We start from the raw sequence: 22,619 nt of genomic DNA, 5'->3' as shown, positions 1-22,619 counted from the left end.
GGAGTCGTGCTCTGTCGCCCAGGCTGGAGTGACGTGGCACGATCTTGGCGCGCTGCAAGCTCCGCCTCCCAGGTTCATGCCATTCTCCTGCCTCAGCCTCCTGAGCAGCTGGGACTACAGGTGCCCACCACCACGCCCGGCCAATTTTTTGTATTTTTTTAGTACAGACGGGGTTTCACCATGTTAGCCAGGATGGTCTCAATCTCCTGACCTCATGATCCGCCCGCCTTGGCCTCCCAAAGTGCTGGGATTACAGGCATGAGCCACCACGCCTGGCCTAATTTTTGTATTTTTAGCAGAGACGGGGTGTCACCGTGTTGGCCAGGCTGGTCTTGAACTCCTGACCTCAAATGATCTGCCCACCTCAGCCTCCCAAAGTGCTGGGATTACGGGCGTGAGCCACTGTGCCCGGCCACGTTCTTGTTTTTTAATCTTGCTTTTGTACCTCCCTCCTGCAAAGCCATCCTACAAAGCATGTTGGCTGGAAGAATGGTGCATGGAAAAACACGACCGTCTGCCTCAAACTGTCAAGGGCCTCCTTTAGGTTCCCATGGTTCCTCTGGTTTCCTTTTCCCTGCCTTTATTAGGCTACAGGCAGAATTGTTTACAGAACTGTTTCCTTCTCTGGCCGAGCCAGCCTTTCCCTGCCAGGATCCTGCCCCATGGCTGGACATCTGCAGCCGTTACCTGGGAAGAAATTAGAAAGGATTCAGCCAGATGCGGGGGCTTGTGCATATAATTTCAGCATTTTGCGAGGCCAAAGCAGGTGGAGTGCTTGATTACAGGAGTTCAAGATCAGCCTGGGCAACATAGTGAGACTCCCACCTCTACAAAAAATAAACAAAATTATCTGGGTGTGGTGGTGAATGCCTGTTAGTGCCAACTGCTCGGGAAACTGAGGTGGGAGGATCGCTTGAGTCCGGGAGGTGGAGACTGCAGTGAGGCGTGATTGTGCCAGTGCACTCCAGCCTGGGAGACAAAGTGAGACCCTGTCTCGAAAAAAGAGAGAAAGGATTCAAACTCTACCTATACTGACAGCTCTCACTGGCTTGCATTCAACTTGCTTTCCTGGGAGTTAGGTGTTCTTCAGCCTAAATGATGTCACCATCTCAAAGAGGTCTTCCCTGGCTATGCTGTGTGTCCCCATCATTCCCTGTCACAGCACCAGTCACCACCTGAGGTTCTCCTTGTTTTCGTTTTTGTTTTTGTTTTGAGACAGAGTCTCACTCTGTCACCCAGACTGGAGTACAATGGCATGATCTCGGCTCACTGCAACCTCCGCCTCCCAGGCTCAAGTGATTCTCCTGTCTCAGCCTCCCGAGTAGCTGGGATTACAGGCACGCACCACGCCCAGCTAATTTTTAAATTTTTAGTAGAGATGGGGTTTCACCATGTTGACCAGGCTGGTTTCGAACTACTAACCTCAAATGATCTGACCGCCTCGGCCTCCCAAAGTGCTGGGATTACAGGCATGAGCCACCGCGCCCGGCCTGTTTTTCCTTTTTGGGTTTTTTTGGGTTTTGTTTTTTCTGAGCCAGAGTCTCACTTTGTCACCCAGACTGGAGTGCAGTGGCGCAACATCAGTTCACTGCAACCTCTGCCTCCCGGATTCAAGCGATTCTCCTGCCTCAGCCTCCTGAGTAGCTGGGATTACAGGCGTGTGCCACCACACCTGGCTAATTTTTGCATTTTTAGTAAAGATGGATTTTCACCACGTGGGCCAGGCTGGTCTTGAATTCCTGACCTCAAGTGATCCACCTGCCTCGGCTTCCCAAAGTGCTGGGATTACAGGGGTGTGCCACTGTGCACAGCCTCCTTGTTGATTTGTTTGCTTGTTTACAGCTCCTGGCCCCCAACAGGTGCTCAGTAAATATGTGTTGAATCCATGCTTGACTATAAATGTGTGAACATGGTGGGGAAACCTGTTTCACACCGACGACTGCGGCTACTTCTTGGGAGGGGACTAGAGTTGAAGGAGACAGTCAAACTGGAACTTTAGATTCATTTTTAAATTTTTGATAAGAATGGTGTATTCAGGCTGGGCATGGTGGCTCATGCCTATAATCCCAGCACTTTGGGAGGTAGAGGCGGGCGCATCACTGGAAGTCAGGAGTTCGAGATCAGTCTGGCCAACATGGTAAAACTGTATCTCTACTAAAAATAAAAAAATTAGCTGGGCTTGGTTGCCTGTGCCTATAATCCCAGCTACGAGGGAGGCTGAGGCAGGAGAATCGCTTGAACCTGGGAGATGAAAGTTGCAGTGAGCCGTCCGGGCGCGGTGGCTCAAGCCTGTAATCCCAGCACTTTGGGAGGCCGAGACGGGCGGATCACGAGGTCAGGAGATCAAGACCATCCTGGCTAACACGGTGAAACCCCATCTCTACTAAAAAATACAAAAAACTAGCCAGGCGAAGTGGCGGGCGCCTGTGGTCCCAGCTGAAGGGGTGCCTGCCCCTCCACACCTGTGGGTGTTTCTCGTTAGGTGGAACGAGAGACTTGAGAAAAGAAATAAGACACAGAGACAAAGTATAGAGAAAAGCGGGGGCCCAGGGGACCGGCGCTCAGCTTACAGAGGACCCACGCCGGCCCCGGCCTCTGAGTTCCCTTAGTATTTATAGATAATTATCTTTACCATCTTAAAGATAAGGGAGTGGCAGGACAATAGGATCATTTTTAGGGAGGAAATTAGCAGTAAGACATAAGAACAAGGATCTGTGACATGAATAAGTTTAAAGGTAAATCCTGTGCCTTGAGATAAACCTTTTAGCAACATTGTTTCATCCTATCACATGGGGATAAACCTTGGACAATACCTAGCTTTTCTAGGAACAAAGTCACACCCTGCACGCCCAAAATCCATTAAACCTTGAGTTACCACAGCACATGTCTCTTGCAAGGACAAGGTTGGGGGTAGGGTCACAGATTAACAGCATCTCAAATACAGAACAAAATGGAGTCTCTTATGTCTACTTCTTTCTATATAGACACAGTAACAGGCTGATCTCTCTTTCTTTTCCCCACATTTCCCCCTTTTCTTTTCAACAAAACCACCATTGTCATCATGACACCGAGATTACATACTTCACAAAGTAACAGAATATCACAAAGCAAGTGGAGGCAGGATGAGATCACAGGATGGTGTTAAAATTAAAATTTTTGGGCATGCATAGTCATGGATAACATCTTATCAGAAAACAGGGTTTGAGAGCAGACAACCTGTCTGACCAAAATTTATTAGGTGGGAATTTCCTCGTCCTAATAAGCCTGGGAGCGCTACAGGAGGCCGGGGCTTATTTCATCCCTTCGGCTTCAACCGTAAAAGGCGGCACGCCTCCAAGGGGGTCGTTTATAGGCCTACCCTCAGAGCGCATTCTCTTTCTCAGGGGTGTTCCTTGCTGAGAAAAAGAATTCAGCGATATTTCTCCTATTTGCATAATGAAAAGAGAAGAAATATGGCTCTGTTCCGTCCGGCTCACCGGCGGCCAGTTCAAGGTTGCCTCCCTTGTTCCCTGAACATTGCTGTTATCCTGTTCTTTCTCCAAGATGCCCAGATTTCATATTGTTCAAACACACATGCTCCATAAACAATTTGTGCAGTTTAAGGCAATCATCACAGGGTCCGGAGGTGACATATATCCTCCTCAGTTTACAAGGAAGATGATAGAATTAAGAGATTAAAGTAAAGACATAAGAAATTACAAAAGTATTAATTTTGGAGAACTAATAAATGTCCATGAAATCTTCACATTTTATGTTTTTCTGCCGTGGCTTCAGCCAGTCCCTGCGTTCAAGGTCCCTGACTTCCCGCAATGTTCTCCCTCCCTTTTCCTCTATATAAATGTGCCATGGCGATGAAGGCTTGTTCGTTAGTCAATGGTGCTCGATTGCGGTGTTTCCGTCTCCGTGGAGGCGCTTTTCTTTGCATCTCCGATGGGTTCATTGTAGAACTTCAAATGTTTAGTGGGTATCCAAACAGGAAGCTGATTTTCTCCTGGTGAAACACAAGCAAAAACCTCTTCCCCAGGTTATCACCTTCCCTATTTCCCATGTCTTATTTTTGTTGTCTTTCCACCAAATCAGTTTTCCTTCATGTGGACTGTTCTTTTTACCAGTAAGATGTTGTTCTGCAGAAGTAGTAGTCTGATTTCTATAAATGTTTAAAAAATTTAAAGTATAGAGTGCTAGATTAAGCTGCATCTGAGGAGTGGTACACTCCTTACTGTCTCCCCCTTTTTTTTGTTTAATTAATTGAGTTTTGAGTGTTCTATTAGTTCTTTCAACTATGGCCTGTCCTTGGGAATTATAAGGAATTCCTGTTGTATGTGTAATATTCCACTGATTTAAGAATTTTTGGAAAGCTTTACTACAATAACCTGGTCCATTGTCAGTTTTAATTTTTTCTGGAACTCCCATTACAGCAAAACAAGATAATAAATGTTTTTTAACATGGGAAGTACTTTCTCCTGTCTGGCATGTTGCCCATATGAAATGTGAATAAGTATCAACTGTTACATGAACATATGATAATTTTCCAAATGAAGGTACATGGGTAACATCCATTTGCCATAATGCATTAGGACACAGACCTCTGGGATTCACTCCTGCCTCTTGAGTGGGCAGGTGTAGTACTTGACACTGGGTGCAATGTTGTACAATATCTTTTGCCTGTTTCCATGTGACATCAAATTTGTTTTTTAACCCTGCTGCATTTACATGAGTCAAAGCATGAAGTTCTTGTGCTTTTATGAATGCAGAGGATACCAGTAAGTCAGCTTGTTCATTTGCTATAGTTAAAGGTCCTGGCAAATTAGTGTGTGCTCGAATATGAGTAATATAAAATGGGAAATTTCTTTTTCTTACAGTTTGTTGTAATAAATTAAACAACTGGTTTAACTGATCATCCATGCTATATTTAATTAGAGCTGTCTCAACATCCCTTGTAGCCTGTACTACATATGCAGAATCTGATATAATATTAACAGGTTGATTAAAATCTTGTAACACTGTAATGACTGCAACCAACTCTGCTCTTTGAGCTGATTGATACTGAGTTTTGATTACTCGCTCTTTTGGTCCTGTGTAAGCCGCTTTTCCATTGCTGGAACCATCAGTAAATACTGTCAGAGCATTTTCTAAAGGCTCATGTCTGGTGATTTTAGGTAAAATCCAAGTAGTCAATTTTAAAAACTGGAAGATTTTTGTTTTTGGGTAATGATTATCAATAACTCCCACAAAATTAGCAAGGCCAATCTGCCATGCACCAGAATTGATAAAGGCTTGCCTAACTTGTTCCTTGGTTAAAGGAACAACTATTTTGTCTGGGTCATTACCACACAATTTTATTATCCGTAGTCTTGCCTGACCAATTAATGTAGCTATTTGATCCAAGTACAATGTAAAAGTCTTAATTGTACTGTGAGAAAGAAATGACCACTCCACGAGATCAGTGTTTTGAATAATGATGCCTGTTGGAGAATGTGTAGTAGCAAAAATCAAAAGTTGGAGTGGGGCTAAAGGATCTATCCTATTTATTTGCGCTGACTGAATTTTTTCTTCCACTAATTTAATTTCTTTTGTTGCCTCTGGGGTTAATATTCTTTTACTATTTAAGTCTGGATCTCCTCTTAGGATAGAGAACAAATTTGACATGGCATAAGTAGGAATGCCTAGAGTTGGCCGAATCCAATTAATATCGCCTAACAATTTTTGAAAGTCATTTAATGTTTTTAAAGTATCTTTTCTTATTTCTATTTTTTGTGGCTTAATTTTTCTATTTTCTATCTGCATCCCTAAATAATGAAAAGGAGCAGAGGTTTGGATCTTATCCGATGCTATTGTTAGTCCTGCGTTGGCAACCTCTGCTTGCAGAAATGTGTAACAGTCAATTAATTTTTCTCTTGTTTCTGCAGCACATAAAATATCATCAATATAGTGAATGATATAACAATCTGAAAATTTGTCTCTAACTGGTTGAAGGACTTGACCTACGAAAGTTTGACAAATAGTTGGACTATTAAGCATTCCCTGAGGTAGTACTTTCCACTGGAACCTGGTGGCTGGTTCTTTATTATTTATGGCTGGTATAGTAAAGGCAAATTTTTCACAATCTTGCTCTGCCAGAGGAATGGTAAAAAAGCAATCCTTAAGATCAATTATAATTAAAGGCCAGTCTTTTGGGATCATGGCCGGAGAGGGCAATCCGGGTTGAAGAGGCCCCATGGGTTGAATTACAGCATTTACGGCTCTTAAGTCCATTAACATACGCCATTTGCCTGATTTTTTCTGTATTACAAATACAGGAGAATTCCAGGGTGAGAATGAAGGCTCAATGTGTCCTTTTTTAAATTGTTCCTTTGCTAATGAATGTAAAGCCTCCAGTTTTTGCTTCGGTAGCGGCCACTGATTTACCCATACCGGTTTTTCTGTTTTCCAAGTTAATGGAATGGGTTTAGGAGGCGCTACAGTGGCCGCCCCTAAAAAGGATACCCTATTCCTTTTCTTTCTTGATTTTTCTTAGTCTCAATTGGGACTTTAATGCCATTTTCATTTTTCCCTAACCCCTTTCCTGGTATATATCCCATCTTAGTCATGATTTTTTGACTCGTGGGGCTGTATAATGGAGCGGGCATAATGATTTCCGCACCCCATTGCTGTAATAAATCTCGACCCCATAGATTAACAGGAATTGAAGTAATCATTGGCTGAACAGTACTTTCTTGATTATCTGGTCCTAAACAATGTAAAATCATTGTACTTTCGTATACTTCTGAAGCTGTGCCTACGCCGACAAGTCTTGTAACAGCCTTTTGTTTAGGCCAATTTTTTGGCCATTGATTTAAAGCAATGACAGAGATATCTGCTCCAGTGTCTACTAACCCTTCAAACTGTTTTCCTTGAATAATGGCCTTACACACAGGTCTGCTCTCAGAGACCAGATTTGCCCAATATGCAGCCTTTCCTGTCGGATCAGTGCTTCCGAACCCTCCTGTTCTTTTTATCTCACTGTTTCCAACTTTAATATAAGGTAGGAGTAATAATTGAGCAATCCTGTCTCCTGGACTGGCACTCCAAGGAACTGAGGAACTAATAACCAATTGAATTTCGCCTTTATAGTCTGAATCAACCACACCAGTATGAATTTGAACTCCTTTTAGATTTAAACTTGATCTTCCTAAAATTAGTCCTACAGTCCCCTCAGGCAATGGGCCATATACCCCTGTGGGGATTTTTCGAGGAGGCTCCCCTGGAAGCAGAGAGACTGCTTGTATGGTGCATAAATCTACTGCTGCACTGCCGTTTGTGGCGGGGGATAATTGCTGTATTGTGATAACTGGCTTATTCCCTGAGACACTTGTGGCAGTGGGGGTTGTTGTTCCTGAAAACCCTGAGGAACAAAGGGCTGAATTTGGAATGCCCCAGTTTGTTGCGGGGCCTGAGGCTGGCCCCTCCTCTCGTTTCCCGACAGTGGTTGCCCATTTTTATCAAATTTAGAACGACATTGATTACCCCAATGTTTTCCCTTTTTACATCTTGGACATAGGCCAGGTGGCTCTTTATCTGTTCTTGTAGTAGTTTGAGTAGTTACATTTTGTTTATTTGAGACTAGGCAATTCTTTTTTAGATGACCAATTTGACCACAATTATAACATCTTCCCCCAAATGTTCTAACCTGTCCTCCTAAAGCAACTCCTGTGATTGCTTGAGCCATAAGCATAGCTTTATGCATAGCTCCTCCAATTCCATCGCAGGCTTTAACATACTCTGAGATTACATCTGATCCTGCGGGAACCCTTCCTTTTAATGGCTTAATGGCTGATTGACAATCAGGATTGGCGTTTTCATATGCCATCAATTCCACTATGACCTTACGGGCATTCTCATCGGTAATTGACTTTTGAGCGGCATCTTGAAGTCTTGCTACAAAATCAGGGTAGGGCTCTTTAGAGCCTTGTCTTATTGTATTAAAGGAGGGGCAGGCGGTTCCTGGGTCTTGGATTTTCTCCCAGGCCCTAAGGCAGATAGCCCTGATTTGCTCAATGGCCTCATTTGGCATTATTACTTGTTGGTCAACAGTGCTCCAATTTTGACCTATTCCTAATAGTTGATCTGCATCTATGTCAATTGGAGGATTGGCAGTCCTATTTTTTCTGACCTGTACTTGTGCCCCATCAATCCACCAAGTCTTAAATTGTAAAAATTGAGAGGGTGAGAGTGAGGATTTTGCCAGAATCTCCCAATCATAAGGAATGAGTCTATGTCCATGAGCAATGGAATCTAATAATGTTCTCATGTAAGGAGAGTTGGGTCCATACTGTTTTACTCCCTCTTTCATTTCTTTTAGCATTTTTATAGAAAAAGACTTATATCTGGCTTCAGCTACGGGAAACTCTCCCTCTTGGGCCCCTTCTCCAGGTGGTCTTGCTTCTAATATTACTGGGAATTGCCATGCCTCAATATCTCCTTGTTTTCTTGCCTCATCAATAATTTTATGTAACGCACTACCCTGTGTACTAGGCGGTGCTGTAGGATTAAGTCTCATGGTGGGCGGCTGAGGATATGGCACCCTGCCCTGTGGCACTGGAAATGTTCCTGGCTGTCCATACGGATTTTCTGGGGGCTGCTGATACTGTAGTTCAGCTGGCGGCCAGTATTGATAGGCTACTGGCGGCTGGGTCTTATTTTCTACCGGCTGATATTGTGGACACTGTATTTGGATTGGCATTGCCATGACAGAAACTCTATCTTTTTCTATTTGATCTTCTTTTGGAGTTTGTACTTGTTTAACCCGCATTTGAGGTTGTAAAGTTACAGGCATTTGAGCTGCTGGAAGAGGAGTTGGCCATCGTGGTTTAGACTCTGATGGCTCTGCTAATTCTGGATTTTTTTCTTCTAATTTTAACGTTTCAGGATATACTACCTCCTGTAATTGATTATTGTCAACATTTTGCGTTGACCGAGCCATAGCCGGCTCTGATACACATTCACAGTGTGAACTTTCCTTTCCTTTCCAGGATTCTATCCCTGCCTCTTTTTCACAATCTACTGCACAGCTTTTAGGGACATTAGAAATTGGAACGCTATCTTCTTCTGTTTGCAACGGTTCTAAAGCTACTTTAATAATGACCCAATCATTCCATACTGTGAGCGGAATGATTTTACCTTCCCTACTTGCTTGTTTTAATTCTTTGCCAATTTTTTCCCAGTCTTTTAGATCTAAAGTTCCCTGTTCTGGAAACCATGGACAAAACTGCTCTATTGTTTGAAATAGCGTAATTAGATTTTTGGTAGAGACTTTAACTCCCCCTCTTTTTAAGAGAATTTTAATAAAGCTGCGATAAGAGGCATATTTACTCTTAGTTTGCCCCATTGTTACCCTAGGTTCTTCCGAGCGCACAAGCTTACCGCAAGGCTGACTGTAGACGTACTCGGGAGTCTCTCGTCGACTTGTCCTCAATGACCACGCTCCAGCGTACCTTCACCTTAGAGAAAAGCTTCCACGTTGGGCACCAGATGAAGGGGTGCCTGCCCCTCCACACCTGTGGGTGTTTCTCGTTAGGTGGAACGAGAGACTTGAGAAAAGAAATAAGACACAGAGACAAAGTATAGAGAAAAGCGGGGGCCCAGGGGACCGGCGCTCAGCTTACAGAGGACCCACGCCGGCCCCGGCCTCTGAGTTCCCTTAGTATTTATAGATAATTATCTTTACCATCTTAAAGATAAGGGAGTGGCAGGACAATAGGATCATTTTTAGGGAGGAAATTAGCAGTAAGACATAAGAACAAGGATCTGTGACATGAATAAGTTTAAAGGTAAATCCTGTGCCTTGAGATAAACCTTTTAGCAACATTGTTTCATCCTATCACATGGGGATAAACCTTGGACAATACCTAGCTTTTCTAGGAACAAAGTCACACCCTGCACGCCCAAAATCCATTAAACCTTGAGTTACCACAGCACATGTCTCTTGCAAGGACAAGGTTGGGGGTAGGGTCACAGATTAACAGCATCTCAAATACAGAACAAAATGGAGTCTCTTATGTCTACTTCTTTCTATATAGACACAGTAACAGGCTGATCTCTCTTTCTTTTCCCCACACCAGCTACTCGGGAGGCTGAGGCAGGAGAATGGCGTAAACCCGGGAGGCGGAGCTTGCAGTGAGCTGAGATCCGGCCACTGCACTCCAGCCTGGGCGACAGAGCCAGACTCAGTCTCAAAAAAAAAAAAAAAAAAAAAGAAAGTTGCAGTGAGCCAAGATTGAGCCACTGCACTCCAGCCTGGGCGACAGAGACTTGTCTCAAAAAAAGACAGGGTCTCCCTATATTGCCCAGGCTGGTTTGGTGTTGAATTCCTGGCCTTGGCCTCCCAAAGTGTTGGGATTACAGGCATGAGCAACCATGCCTGGCCCCATTTCTTAACTGATAGTTAAAAATAAAACAAAACAGCGCTGAACTAAGGGCCCAAGTCCCTCAGTTCTAATCCTGAAATTATAGCACGGTTTTGGGCAAGTGCTCTACACACCTATCTCTGTGGCTTCTGATCTCACCTGTAAACACACAGACCCACCTTCCACCCAAACCCTGGATTTACAGTCTGCACAGCATTTTCTCATCCATCATCTCACCTCGTTACCCACAACCCTGGGACGCAGGCAAGGCAAAGATGATCATCCTCATTTTATAGGGTAGGAAATTGGGGTTCACGGGGGTGAGTTGTCTGGCCTGCGGTCACACAGCTGTAGTCGTACAGGTCCTTACTTCATAACATTGTGAGCTGACTCAGATAATGAGTTTATAAAGCCCACAAATGGCTAATGGGGGTGACCAGGCTGTGCTGTGTAAGCTATTAGTACGGCAACAGGATCAAGATCAGATCTGGAGCTGTCTTCAGGGACCTAAAGGCAGCCCTTTAGGCTCGTGAGGACAGGGCTATAATCCCTCCTGGTTTCTTTGGTTTGTTTTTTGTTTTTTAGACAGCATCTTGCTCTGTTGCCCAGGCTGGAGTGCAGGGGTGCGATCTCAGCTCACTGCAACCTCCGCCTCCCGGGTTCAAGCCATTCTCCTGCTGGGATTACAGGCGCGTGCCACCAGGCCTGGCTAATTTTTTGTATTTTTTTTTTTTTTTTTTTTTTTTGAGACGGAGTCTCACGCTCTTGCCCAGGCTGGAGTGCAGTGGCGCGATCTCGGCTCACTGCAAGCTCCGCCTCCCGGGTTCCCGCCATTCTCCTGCCTCAGCCTCCTGAGTAGCTGGGACTACAGATGCCCGCCACCGCGCCCGGCTAATTTTTGGTATTTTTAGTAGAGACGGGGTTTCACTGTGGTCTCGATCTCCTGACCTTGTGATCCGCCCGCCTCGGCCTCCCAAAGTGCTAGGAATTTTTTGTATTTTTAGTAGAGACAGGGTTTCACCATGTTAGCCAGGATGGTCTCGATCTCCTGACCTCGTGATCCGCCTGCCTCGGCCTCCCAGAGTGCTGGGATTACAGTGAGCCACCACGCCCAGCCCAACTTTTTGTATTTTAGTAGAGACCGGGTTTCACCATGTTGGCCAGGCTGTTCTCAAACTCCTGACCTCAGGTTATTCACCTGCCTCGGCCTCCCAAAGTGCTGGGATTATAGGTGTGAATCATGGCACCCTCCCCCCTCCCCCCTCCCTAGGTTTTAATGAGAGTCCTGGGTGGTCTTTGAAGGCCTAGGTAGATGCTGGTGTCAGGATCCTGAACCCAAGTCCCTGATTTCATAAAAAGCACCCGGAATCCTGCTTTCCTGCTGCTGTTATCCCACAGGGGACAGGGCAGGAGTTGGCAGCCCAGGGCTGGTGAGGAGTCCAGAAGGCTAGCCAGGAACTCTGGCCATGCTCTTCCTAGGTAGCCTGAGAGTCTGTATACTGAGCCAAGATGGCAGCCTTCCAGCTGCAGGAGTGTGAGGCCAGCCCAGATTGGCAAGCTGGGGTCTCCAGGCCCTGGGCCAGTATTCTGGACTGGGACTCAGTGAACTTTGAGGAGGTAGAATTCCCTAAGTCGGACTCTCTCCTTGATAATTTACCCAGAATGGCCCAGATGACAGTCTGGGTACAAAATATTTCAGTCCATTTCATCATGTTTACCAAGTACCAGATGTCAATAGAATTTATGAGTGATAACTAAAGGGTAAGGCACTTTACATCTTAATCCTCTCAGCCACCTTGTAAAACAGGTATTACCCCCATTTTTAAGTCAGGGAAACTGAGGTCCAGGGAGGCACAAGATCACATGACTAAGGGAGTGGGGAAAGCCAGGATTGGAGTGTGGGTTGATAGGGCTCCAAAATGCCTGATCTTTCCACTCCCCTGAGTGCTCAGGGGTGATGAAGATGACTAAGACCCTGTTCCTTCCCTTGGGAGGGAGCGACATACCCACTCCGGCTAACTATTGCATGGGTCAGGGTGACATCACCACCTCTGCAGCAGATGGAGGCTGATTCATCTGTGGGAGAGTCAGGAGGGGCCTCTGCGGAAGGGTCGGCTGCCTGGAAGGGTCGGTTGGCTGGCGGGTGTCTCGAAGAGGGCAAAGATAGAGAATGAGTCTTGGGGAGGTTCCAGGGCCAGATGCGAACTGCCTGTATGCCTCCCAGGCAGGGGCCTCCTTGGCCTAGGTCCTTCCCGTAGTAGCTCAAACCACCACCGCGCTAACCATGGCTGAGGGAACCCGGCAGGCCGCAGTGGGGAGGGGCGAGATCCCTGAGCTTACACAGGGGCTGAGGATAGCTCAGTGAATCACCAAGGGGACACCTGGACCGACGGTGGCGGAGGGGCGCATGGGTCTCCCTGCCAAGCTGTGGGGTAGGGGATGGTGGACGTGAGAACTTCCAGCTCAGCGGTGCTTTAGGGTGGGGAGCCAGGGTGAGGGAAGCTGGTGGCCATGGTGGGGTGCTTTAGGGTCTGCAGGGGAACTGCCTCCCCAAAGTTTCAAGCTAGGGATAGAAGAGGGGATTTGCGATCATTAGGAGCTGGAAGGAGGCCGAATGGGAGCACGAGGTGTCCCGCCTCCAAAGGGTGGAGGGCTCCTGGTGGGCGGCGCGGCGGCGGCCGCGGCAGTGAAGTCATCGTGGGGAGTGGCCCGCTTGCGGCGGGTGCGGGGGCTTCGCGGGCACCCAGTGGAGCAGTGGGGGCCCAGCACCGTCGAGGGGCGGGCGATGGGGCGCCGGCCAGTCTTGGTAGGGGTGGGCTCCGTAATGGGGGCGGAGCCGCTGCTGGGTGGGGCGCGCCTCGGGCGGGGACGGAGGCGGTGGGACGCCCGCGCCCAAGGCCGGCCCACAATGAGGCGAGCGGGCAGCGCGGAGTAGGCGGCGGCCGGCCGGGCCGGGCCACGCGGCGGCGCTGCTTGGGCAGGTTGGGGCAGGGCAGCTGGGCGCCCGAGCGAAGACACCGCGGCCCCGCCTCCGCCCCGCCCCGCGCCCTGCCGGTCGGCGCCCGAGCTCGGAGCCGCAGCCGCAGCCGGAAACCGGGCCCGCGCGGCGGCCGCCGTCCCGGCCGAGCCGGGGCCCCGAAGTCAGAGCCGGAGCCGGGCGGGCCGCGGGGTCATGGCGGGGCCGCGGGGCGCGCTGCTGGCCTGGTGCCGCCGACAGTGCGAGGGCTACCGCGGCGTGGAGATCCGCGACCTGAGCAGCTCCTTCCGGGACGGCCTGGCCTTCTGCGCCATCCTGCACCGGCACCGGCCCGACCTGCTGTGAGTGCGGGGCCCCGGGCTAGCGGGCGGCGCGGGGCGGGCCGGGGCCGCGACCGCCGCCCCCCTCAGTGACGCGGAGCCCGGGCAGTGACAGGCGCCACCCCCGGACGCTGAGACGCCGACCCCCTCGACGAACCCAGACGCCGGGCGGGTCCCTGAGACCCCGGCCCCGGGCGCCCCTCCCCCGCCCGGCCGTCCTGACCCAGCCCCTGGGACCCCAAACCCCCCCCAGAGGCCGGTCCCTCCGCGAGGGACACGGCCGCGCCCACAGAGCGCTGATTTCCGCCGAGGATCACTGAACCCCTAAGCCTTTGACCTCTTTGAAGGGGTGTTGAGCCCTCTTTGGGGGCCCTGGGCCTCTCCTACCCTAAACTCCTCTCCGCTGTGCCTCCCCTCTCCCCCGAGGCTTCCCACACGGGGTGGCCCCTTGCTCCAGGTGTGCAGGTGAACCTTCACTTCTCTGACCCCCCAAATAGGAGTTTGTCTCCAGACACTAGCACAGTTCCCGGCGCAGAGAAGACCTCCGTTAACAGGTGTTGGATGAACGGATGTACAGACCCTGTGCTTTCCCCACTCCTCCCCAGTTAGGACACAGCCCTGCCTCCCGAGTGTGTGCTCCATGGCCCTGCTGCCCTCCTCAGTGGGGCACGCAGGTGGGGCGCGCAAGAGGAGTCACAGGACTGGCGATGTTGGGAAGACTCCTAGGATCCGATTGACAGACACCAACCGGCTGCTGCAGGTTGTGAAATGGCCCCTTCCTGCCCAGAGCTGCCCAGTGAGGTTCTCATGGGAAAATGCGTTCAGACTCCCCAGAACAGTTGACTTGGAGCCTCTGTCTTTGCTCTCTCTGCCTTGAGCAGAGAACCTCTTCTCCTTTCGTCCATTCATTCCTAAAACACTGGGTGAGTTTTTGTGGTGCCATTCCTTGCACTTCAGGTCCCACCTGTGAATCAGGGAGGAGAGTTCTGGTCCCTACGCCTTCTGCATGCAGCACTCTTGCCAGGGCCTCCCCGGCCTGGCAGATGGAGGCTTTCTGTGCCTGTTCCTCCAGATTTGCACTGTCCAAGGGCAACATGTGGGAGGGCTTCTAAGGGATTGCCTCGGGATTCCATGGTGCAGGTGCACCTGGTTTACCTGTATGTACCCTGCAGTACCATGTCTGTGGGTCGTGGCTTGGGCCCTGGAGGAGAGGGTTTTGGGGCTGTGGGTACAGAAGGGAACAAGATGAGGTGGCCATGTAGGTGGGTCCCTGCCCACTGTGGGGCATGTCACACCCATACTAATGGAGGCACAAGATTGATGCCTGGTTGCCCAGGAGCAGGGGGTAGAAGGATGGAGGAAAAGGGCACCAGGGTTGGACCTGGGCATTGGAAGGGAGGGCCCAAGGGGTCTTCTATTCTGTCTGAGGCGCAGGAGTGAGGCAGGAAGCAGGGACAAACCCAGTGTGGGAGGGGACTTGGGTGTGAAGTGAAGCCATTTGGTGGGCCTGAGCCTGTCATCATCAAAGTAAAGGCCGCTGGGTTTGTGTTCAGCTTCTCCATGTCTTAGGCGCACGGCCTTGGGTCCTCATGGGCTCTCTGCAGGCATCAGTGTCCTCATCTGTGAGGTGGGACTGGTAATGTGACACAGCTCATAGAATTGTTGTGAGGATTGCATGCGATAATAAGCATTCAGTTAACATTCGTTATTGTAAGTAGTGTTATAGGCAATAGGGGAATAATGATAATTTTAAAATTTTTTTGAGACGGAGTCTCACTCTGTCACCCAGGCTGGAGTGCAGTGGCACGATCATGGCTCACTGCAGTCCTCACCTCCTGGGCTCAAGTGATCCTCCCACCTCAACCTCCCGAGTAGCTGGGACCACAGGTACACGCCACCACGCCTGTCTAATTTTTTTGTATTTGTAGAGATGGGTTTTTGCCATGTGGCCCAGGCGGGTCTTGAACTCTTGAGCTCAAGTAATCTGCCTGCCTCAGTCTCCCAAAGTGCTGGGATTATAGGCATGAGCCACCATGCCTGGCCCAATAACAATGTTTGATTTCTTCATTTATTCAACCAGTATTTGTAGAGTTATTGTTCTGTGCTGGACACTGTACCTGGTAATGGAAGTACCAGCCAACAAAACAGACAACCCTACACGCTCTCCCACACCTGTACGGGAAACATGTATAAATGATGATGGCAATTCCATGTACCCTATCAGAGGGCTAGGGGTGGGAGACCTCCTAGGGAGAATATAGTCTTCAAGGAGATGGCAGGAACCAGGTGAGGGCCGCCAGGTGGGCGTTCTGGCAGAGGACCCCGTCTGAGCAAAGGCGAGGGGCGGGAGGTGTGTGCAGAGCTGGAGGCCGTGTAGCTGAGTGGGGAGCACAAGGCAGCGAGTTGGGAGATGCAGTTGGGACAGATGGCTGACAGCTGCTTTTGCTGGCTAAGAAGCATGGATAGGGGCCTCAGGGAACCTTGCGGGTTTGTTTTTGTTTTTGTTTTTGTTTTTTTTGAGATGGAGGCCTGTCACCCAGGCTGGAGTGCAATGAATGGTATGATCTCAGCTCACCGCAACCTCCGCCTCCCGGGTTCAAGCAATTCTCCTGCCTCAGCCTCCCAAGTAGCTGGGATTACAGGCACATACCACCATGCCCGGCTAATTTTTGTAGTTTTTAGTAGAGATGGGGTTTCACCATGTTGGCCGAGCTCGTCTGGAACGCCTGACCTCAGGTGATCCACCTGCCTCGGCCTCCCAAAGTGCTGTGATTACAGGCGTGAGCCACCAAGCCTGGCCGAGCCACATAAGTTTTAAGCAAGGGAGGGATGTGGCTGGAAAAATTGTGCAGGGGAGGGCGGCTCCCCTTCTGAATCCAGAATCATGTCCAGGCATTCATTTGCAATGCTGTCAGCCCATTGCACAGGAAAAAAGCTGAGGCCCAGGTCCCACATAATGTGTAGGGAAGGCCTCAGTCGTGGGTTGGGAGGATCTCCGTGAGAGTAAGGGTGAGGGCCTCGGGTGAGGGCGAGAATCATCTCTTAAAGTGGTTCAGGCTTCTGGGGTCGTGGGCCCTGCCTGGGTGAACCCAGTGTTGGCCCAGGGCTCTGCTGGGACGAGGGTTGTGGGGGCTGGGCCATCCCTCCGCACCACCCGAAATCCAGACATGTTTAAGCTCCTTTGAGGGCATGGACCATGTGGGTTTCATTTCTGCGTCCTTCATTTTCCCCAGAGCCAAGTAGAACTCCGTGGGCCTCGGAGGACTCTCAGAAAATATATGTGTTACCAAAACACAGATGTTAATTAGGGACAGAGATGGGGGTGGAAGAAGTTGGAGGAAAACCTGCAGGATCCTGAAGTTTTTTTTTTACAGTTTTCACACTGTTTTCAGCATTGATTCATTCAACAAACATTTACAGAGCGTCTTCGAAATTTGGGGAACTGTGTAGGGAATTGGGGACACAGAGTGGATAGAATGTGACCCCAGCCTTCTAGGAACACTTGTGGGGTGACTGAAATAAATGGCTGAGACAAGTTGCTTTTGTCTCATTTGGTCTTGGAACAAGCCTCTGTTGGGGGCTGGGTTCCATGGTGTTCCCTCACCCTGTCGCAGTGTCATGTACCGGACTGGGAGATGGAGGTTTCAAGAGGTGAAACAGCTTGCTAAGGTCGCACTCTGAGGCAGTGGCAGTAAAGGGGAGCTAGGAAGGCAGCCCAGGGGAGAAGGAAGTGGCCTGGACAGAGTGGCAAAAAGGGAGCTGGTGCCCAGACATAGTCACCTTCCCTCTCCCTGTCCACCCAGCCCTGGGGCACCAGACTCCTTCCAGGGTCCTCAAGCAACTCTTTCCTGCCCAGGGTTCACAGTCCTTGGCCCCTGCCTGGAAAAGTGTTGGGGGCAGGGGGAGGGGCTGTGCTTATCCAGCTCCCTCATATCTGCGAGGCCTGCTCTTTACCAAGCTGGGACTCCACCAGCTTGGGAGGTGGTGCTAGTGCTTTCCCTGATTTGCAGATGGGACAATGAATGCTGGAAGGACTGCTGATCCCCCCAACCCCATGGTCACATGGGAGTTCAGCCCTCAGAGGCGGTGTGGCCTGCTCTTGCCTCTGCCCACCCGTCTCTGGCAGTCAGGGCTGCAGTTTTCAGCCATAGAAGGGCAAGGCGGCATGCGGGTGCACCCAGGAGGCCGACGGCGGGAAGCCTGAGCTGCCTCTGCTGGTTTCAGCGGTCTGGAGTGGGGAGGGAGGAGGGGGATAAATAAAGCCTGCAGGCCAGCCAGCTGTCCCGTGCTGGGGCCCTCAGACAGGCCCTGCCGCCTCTCACCTGTCCCAGTTTAGAAACTAGAAAATCCCTCACTGCTTCCCCAATGGAAGCTGCCCCAGGAGTGGCCCAGCGGGGCCAACCAGCTGTTCTGTGCCAGCAGCTCCAGAGTATGTAGATTTCCACTCTGGTTCAAACTTGTTCTTCTATTCGTGGCCCCATTATGAAAAACATTCATCTGCAAGCTGGACTGGGTTGGGATTCAGCAAATCGGTGTGGCTTCTCCAAGTACGTGATACATCTGCAGGGGCCTGTGAGCAGTGGAAGGGCGAGGCATGTGGATTCCCAGGGCTGGTGGCTTCCTTTCTCCAGGACTCAGTGTCCTCATCTGTAAAATGAGATCGATTCTTGCCAAACAGAGTTGCTATGAAAAGAAAGTAAATGAGACAGCGGAGCCCAGCACCGCGCCCTGGGTGAGGTCACATGCGGGTCTTAGTTGTGTCTTTGCCGCGGACTCCAGAGGTGGCTTCCTGGAAAGAAGGAAGGGATCTAAAGCCTGAAAGCTTGGGCTTGAGCACCGCCCCTTCTCAGTGATTTCCCAGCCTCTGCTTGGATGCCTCCAGGGTCTGTGAGCTCACGCCCTGCCCTGCCCTGGCAGCTCCAGCTCTAGCAGCAAGTGTTTGCTGCCTCAGTTTCCCCCCCCCCCAGTAATCCACAGACTCTCCCCAGCAACCCTGCTGAGGCTGATGCTGGCCGGGACAAGGTCTTCTCTGTTCAGCTCCTTTCTGACTCTGACCCTGCCCCTATTCCCCAGTCACCTCCCCTCTTGACCAATCATCCTCCCTTTGCCTCTTGCAGAGATTTTGATTCGCTTTCCAAGGACAATGTCTTCGAGAATAACCGTTTGGTAAGTTCGTGGACAGATGGAAGCCCAAGAGGCTCTGTGTGTGTGTGTGTGTGTGTGTGTGTGTGTGTGTGTGTGTGTGTGTTTGGTGGGGAGGGCAGGGGTCTTGCAGGGTGGCTGCCCTTGTACACCGGCCCTGGCTGCACCTCTCCCCACTTTCTACTTCCCACCAACCCCCTCATGCATGGAGCACCAGGCTTCCTTTTTCTCTAGGCCGTCCTGTGGCGCTTGGGTGGGATTGATACTGAGGGGAGCCCACAGTCACCCCATCCCACCGAGGGGAGCTGAGCCTAGGCTGAGGGTCGCCCCCTAACGCTGCCTCCTCCTTGGCCTCCTCTTCCTGCTGTGGCTGCTCCCACCCTTGCACCTGTCACCGCCCCAGGCCTTTGAAGTGGCTGAGAAGGAGCTGGGGATCCCTGCTCTCCTGGACCCCAGTGACATGGTCTCCATGAGCGTCCCTGACTGCCTCAGCATCATGACCTATGTGTCCCAGTATTACAACCACTTCTCCAGTCCTGGCCAAGGTGAGAGGGGGACTCAGCCTTTCATGGAGGCTGGCCCAGGGGGTGGCCCTGGGGATGTTTGATGCTTGCTACTGGTTTTCTGAGTTGCAAACAGGCTGCTGAGGAATATATCATTCATTTACTTATTCATTCATTCATTCATGAAATATTTCTTTTTTTTTTTTTTTGAGACAGAGTTTTGCCCTTTTTTTTTTGAGATGGAGTCTCGCTCTGTCACCTAGGTTGGAGTGCAGTGGCGCAGTCTCAGCTCACTGCGACCTCTGCCTCCCGGGTTTAACCTCCTGCCTCAGACTCCCGAGTAGTTGGGATTACGGGCGCCCGGCACCATGCCCAGCTAATTTTTTGTGTCTTTAGTAGAGATAGGGTTTCACCATGTTGGCCAGGCTGGTCTCGAACTCCTGACCTCGTGATCTGCCCGCCTTGGCCTCCCCAAGTGCTGGGATTGCAAGTGTGAGCCACCGTGCCTGGTCCCTCTTTTTCTTTTCTTTTTTTTTTTTTTGAGGCGGAGTTTCGCTCTTATTGCCTAGGCTAGAGTGCAATGGAGCGATCTTGTCTCACTGCAACCTCCACCTCCGGAGTTTAAGCGATTCTCCTGTCTCAGCCTCCTGAGTAGCTGTGCTTACAGGCAACCGCCACTACGCCTGGCTAATTTTTGGTATTTTTAGTAGAGATGGGGTTTCACCCTGTTGGCCAGGCTGGTCTTGAGCTCCTGACCTCAAGTGATCCGCCTGCCTCGGCCTCCCAAGGTGCTGCGACTACAGGCGTGAGCCACTGGTGCGTGGCCTGAAATATTTCTTGAATAAAAGAGCCCTGTGCTGGGCTCTGGGGTTGCAGCTGTGAATGTAATCGCTGCTGAATTCCCATGGGGGAGACAGACACCAAACACATCCACCAGAAAATGAACACAATCACATCAGAGGAGACACAGCAGGTTGAGTTCATCTGCAGCATGGAGCCCACCTCCCCGGCACCTACCCTCACTTCCTGTTTGCAGACACTTCCTTCGGTTTTTCCTCCAGCAGGGAAGTGGCCCTGTCTGGTGAGGCTGCTGTGCTGTCTTCCACAGAAGTGACTAAGAGCTGAGAGGCTGGGGAGCTGGGGAACCAGAGTTGCAGGGGCTACAAGGTGACCTTGGTTCTGAGTGAGGTCACTGGGCATTCCCATGCAAGAACCTCTCTTGGGGGCAGCTGGGCCTCCCCTTCTGCAGAGAGGAAATAGGCCCAGAGAGGGGAAGCAAGGAGCTCAAGATCACACAGCAGACAAACTGAACAGCTGGGTTGAGAATCCAGGTGTCCTGAATCCTACGCTGGGTTCCTGCTGCCCCTGGGTCTGAGTAGAGCCCGTTTCAGCCCCTCCCTCCTGCCTCTGCTCTCAGTCTGGACAGTCCTGGCCCAACTCTTTTTTTTTTGATAGGGAGTTTTGCTTTTGTTGCCTAGGCTGGAGTGCAATAGCGTGATCTCGGCTCACTGCAACCCCTGCCCCCGGGGTTCAAGCGATTCTCCTGCTTTAGCTTCCTGAGTAGCTGGGATTATAGGCATGCACCAACATGTCTGGCTATTTTCTGTGTTTTTAGTAGAGATAGGGTTTCGCTACTTTGGCCAGGCTGGTCTCGAACTGCTGACCTCAGGTGATCCACCACTATGCCTGGTTAATTTTTTTATTTTTATTTTGGTAGAGACAAGTTCTTGCTACATTGCCCAGGCTGGTCTCAACAACAATCCGCCCGCCTCAGCCTCCCAAAGTGGTAGGATTACAGGCATAAGCCACTGTGCCCAGCCCTGGGCCAGCTCTTTAAAGAGTTTTATGAAGTCAGAGGTTTCTTTCCTTTTTTTTTTTTTGAAATGGAGTTTCACTCTTCTTGCCCAGGTTGGAGTGCAATGGTGCGGTCTTGGCTCGCTGCAACCTCCACCTCCCAGGTTCAAGCGATTCTCCTGCCTCAGCCTCCCAAGTAGCTGGGATTACAGGCACCCGCCACCACACCCAGCTAATTTTTATAGTTTTAGTAGAGACGGGGTTTCGCCATGTTGGCCAGGCTGGTCTCGAATTCCTGACCTCAGGTGATCCACCCACCTCAGCCTCCCAAAGTGCTGGGATTACAGGCTTGAGTCACTGCACCCAACCATCTTTTCTTTCATTATATATATATATAAAATGAAATGTATATACACACATGTGTATATACACATACACACACATATACATATATATGTACATATATTATGTGTATATACACACACACACACACATATATATATAGTGTTTTTTTTTTTTTTTTTTTGAGACGGAGTCTGGCTCTGTCGCCCGGGCTGGAGTGCAGTGGCCGGATCTCAGCTCACTGCAAGCTCCGCCCCCCGGGTTTATGCCATTCTCCTGCCTCAGCCTGCCGAGTAGCTGGGACTACAGGCGCCCGCCGCCTCGCCCGGCTAGTTTTTTGTATTTTTTAGTAGAGACGGGGTTTCACCGTGTTCGCCAGGATGGTCTCGATCTCCTGACCTCGTGATCCGCCCGTCTCGGCCTCCCAAAGTGCTGGGATTACAGGCTTGAGCCACCGCGCCCGGCCTGTTTTTTTTTTTTTTTTTTTTTTTTTTTGAGATGGAGTCTCTCTCTGTCACCCGGGCTGGAGTGCAGTGGCATGATCTCGGCTCACTGCAAGCTCCGCCTCCCGGATTCCCGCCATTCTCCTGCCTCAGCCTCCCGAGTAGCTGGGACTACAGGCGCCCGCCCCCTCTCCCGGCTAATTTTTTGTATTTTTAGTAGAGACGGGGTTTCACTGTGTTAGCCAGGATGGTCTCGATCTCCTGACCTCGTGATCCGCCCGCCTCGGCCTCCCAAAGTGCTGGGATTACAGGCTTGAGCCACCGCGCCCGGCCAGTTTTTTTTGTTTTTGAGACAGGGTTTTACTCTGTTGTGTTGCCCAGGCTGGAGTGCAGTGGCATGACCACAGCTCAATGCGTCCTCAACCTTCCTGGGCTCCAGTGATCCTTCTACCTCAGCCTACTGAGAAGCTGGGACTACTGGTGCATGCAACCACACCCAGCTAATTTTTATATTTTTAGTAGAGGTGCAGTTTCACCGTGTTACCCAGGTTGGTCTTGAACTCCTGAACTCAAAGGATCTACTCTTCTTGGCCTTTCAAAGCGCTGGGATTACAGGCGTGAGCCACTATGCCCAGCCATAAATAAATCACTTTAGAAAATAAAGAAAAGAGCCGGGTGAAGTGGCTCATGCCTGTAATCCCAGCACCTTGGGA

General features: G+C 50.3%; 1 protein-coding gene and 1 long non-coding RNA gene across 4 annotated transcripts in view; one reads left to right on the top strand and one right to left on the bottom strand.

Moving 5' to 3' along the window:
• Window positions 1–8,761: 8,761 nt before the first annotated feature.
• Window positions 8,762–22,619, bottom strand: part of LOC144331685 (uncharacterized) — a 107,084-nt gene continuing 93,226 nt past the window's right edge. The window contains exon 2 of the long non-coding RNA XR_013399053.1: window positions 8,762–9,569. This is a non-coding gene — a long non-coding RNA (uncharacterized LOC144331685). The remainder of the gene's footprint in view (window positions 9,570–22,619) is intronic.
• The window catches only part of MICALL1 (MICAL like 1), a 36,660-nt gene continuing 27,496 nt past the window's right edge, over window positions 13,456–22,619 (top strand). For all 3 annotated transcript variants that reach the window (XM_077949623.1, XM_015150298.3, XM_077949622.1), the window contains exons 1-3: window positions 13,456–13,703; window positions 18,800–18,848; window positions 19,228–19,369. In XM_077949623.1, the coding sequence (XP_077805749.1) occupies window positions 13,558–13,703; window positions 18,800–18,848; window positions 19,228–19,369 (337 nt within the window). In that variant the 5' untranslated portion in view covers window positions 13,456–13,557. The remainder of the gene's footprint in view (window positions 13,704–18,799; window positions 18,849–19,227; window positions 19,370–22,619) is intronic.

Source organism: Macaca mulatta, chromosome 10, assembly GCF_049350105.2.
Source record: "Macaca mulatta isolate MMU2019108-1 chromosome 10, T2T-MMU8v2.0, whole genome shotgun sequence".
Taxonomy (NCBI): Eukaryota; Metazoa; Chordata; class Mammalia; order Primates; family Cercopithecidae; genus Macaca; species Macaca mulatta.
The sequence above is the reverse complement of the archived record's forward strand: the minus strand, read 5'-3'. Positions and strand labels throughout refer to the sequence as shown.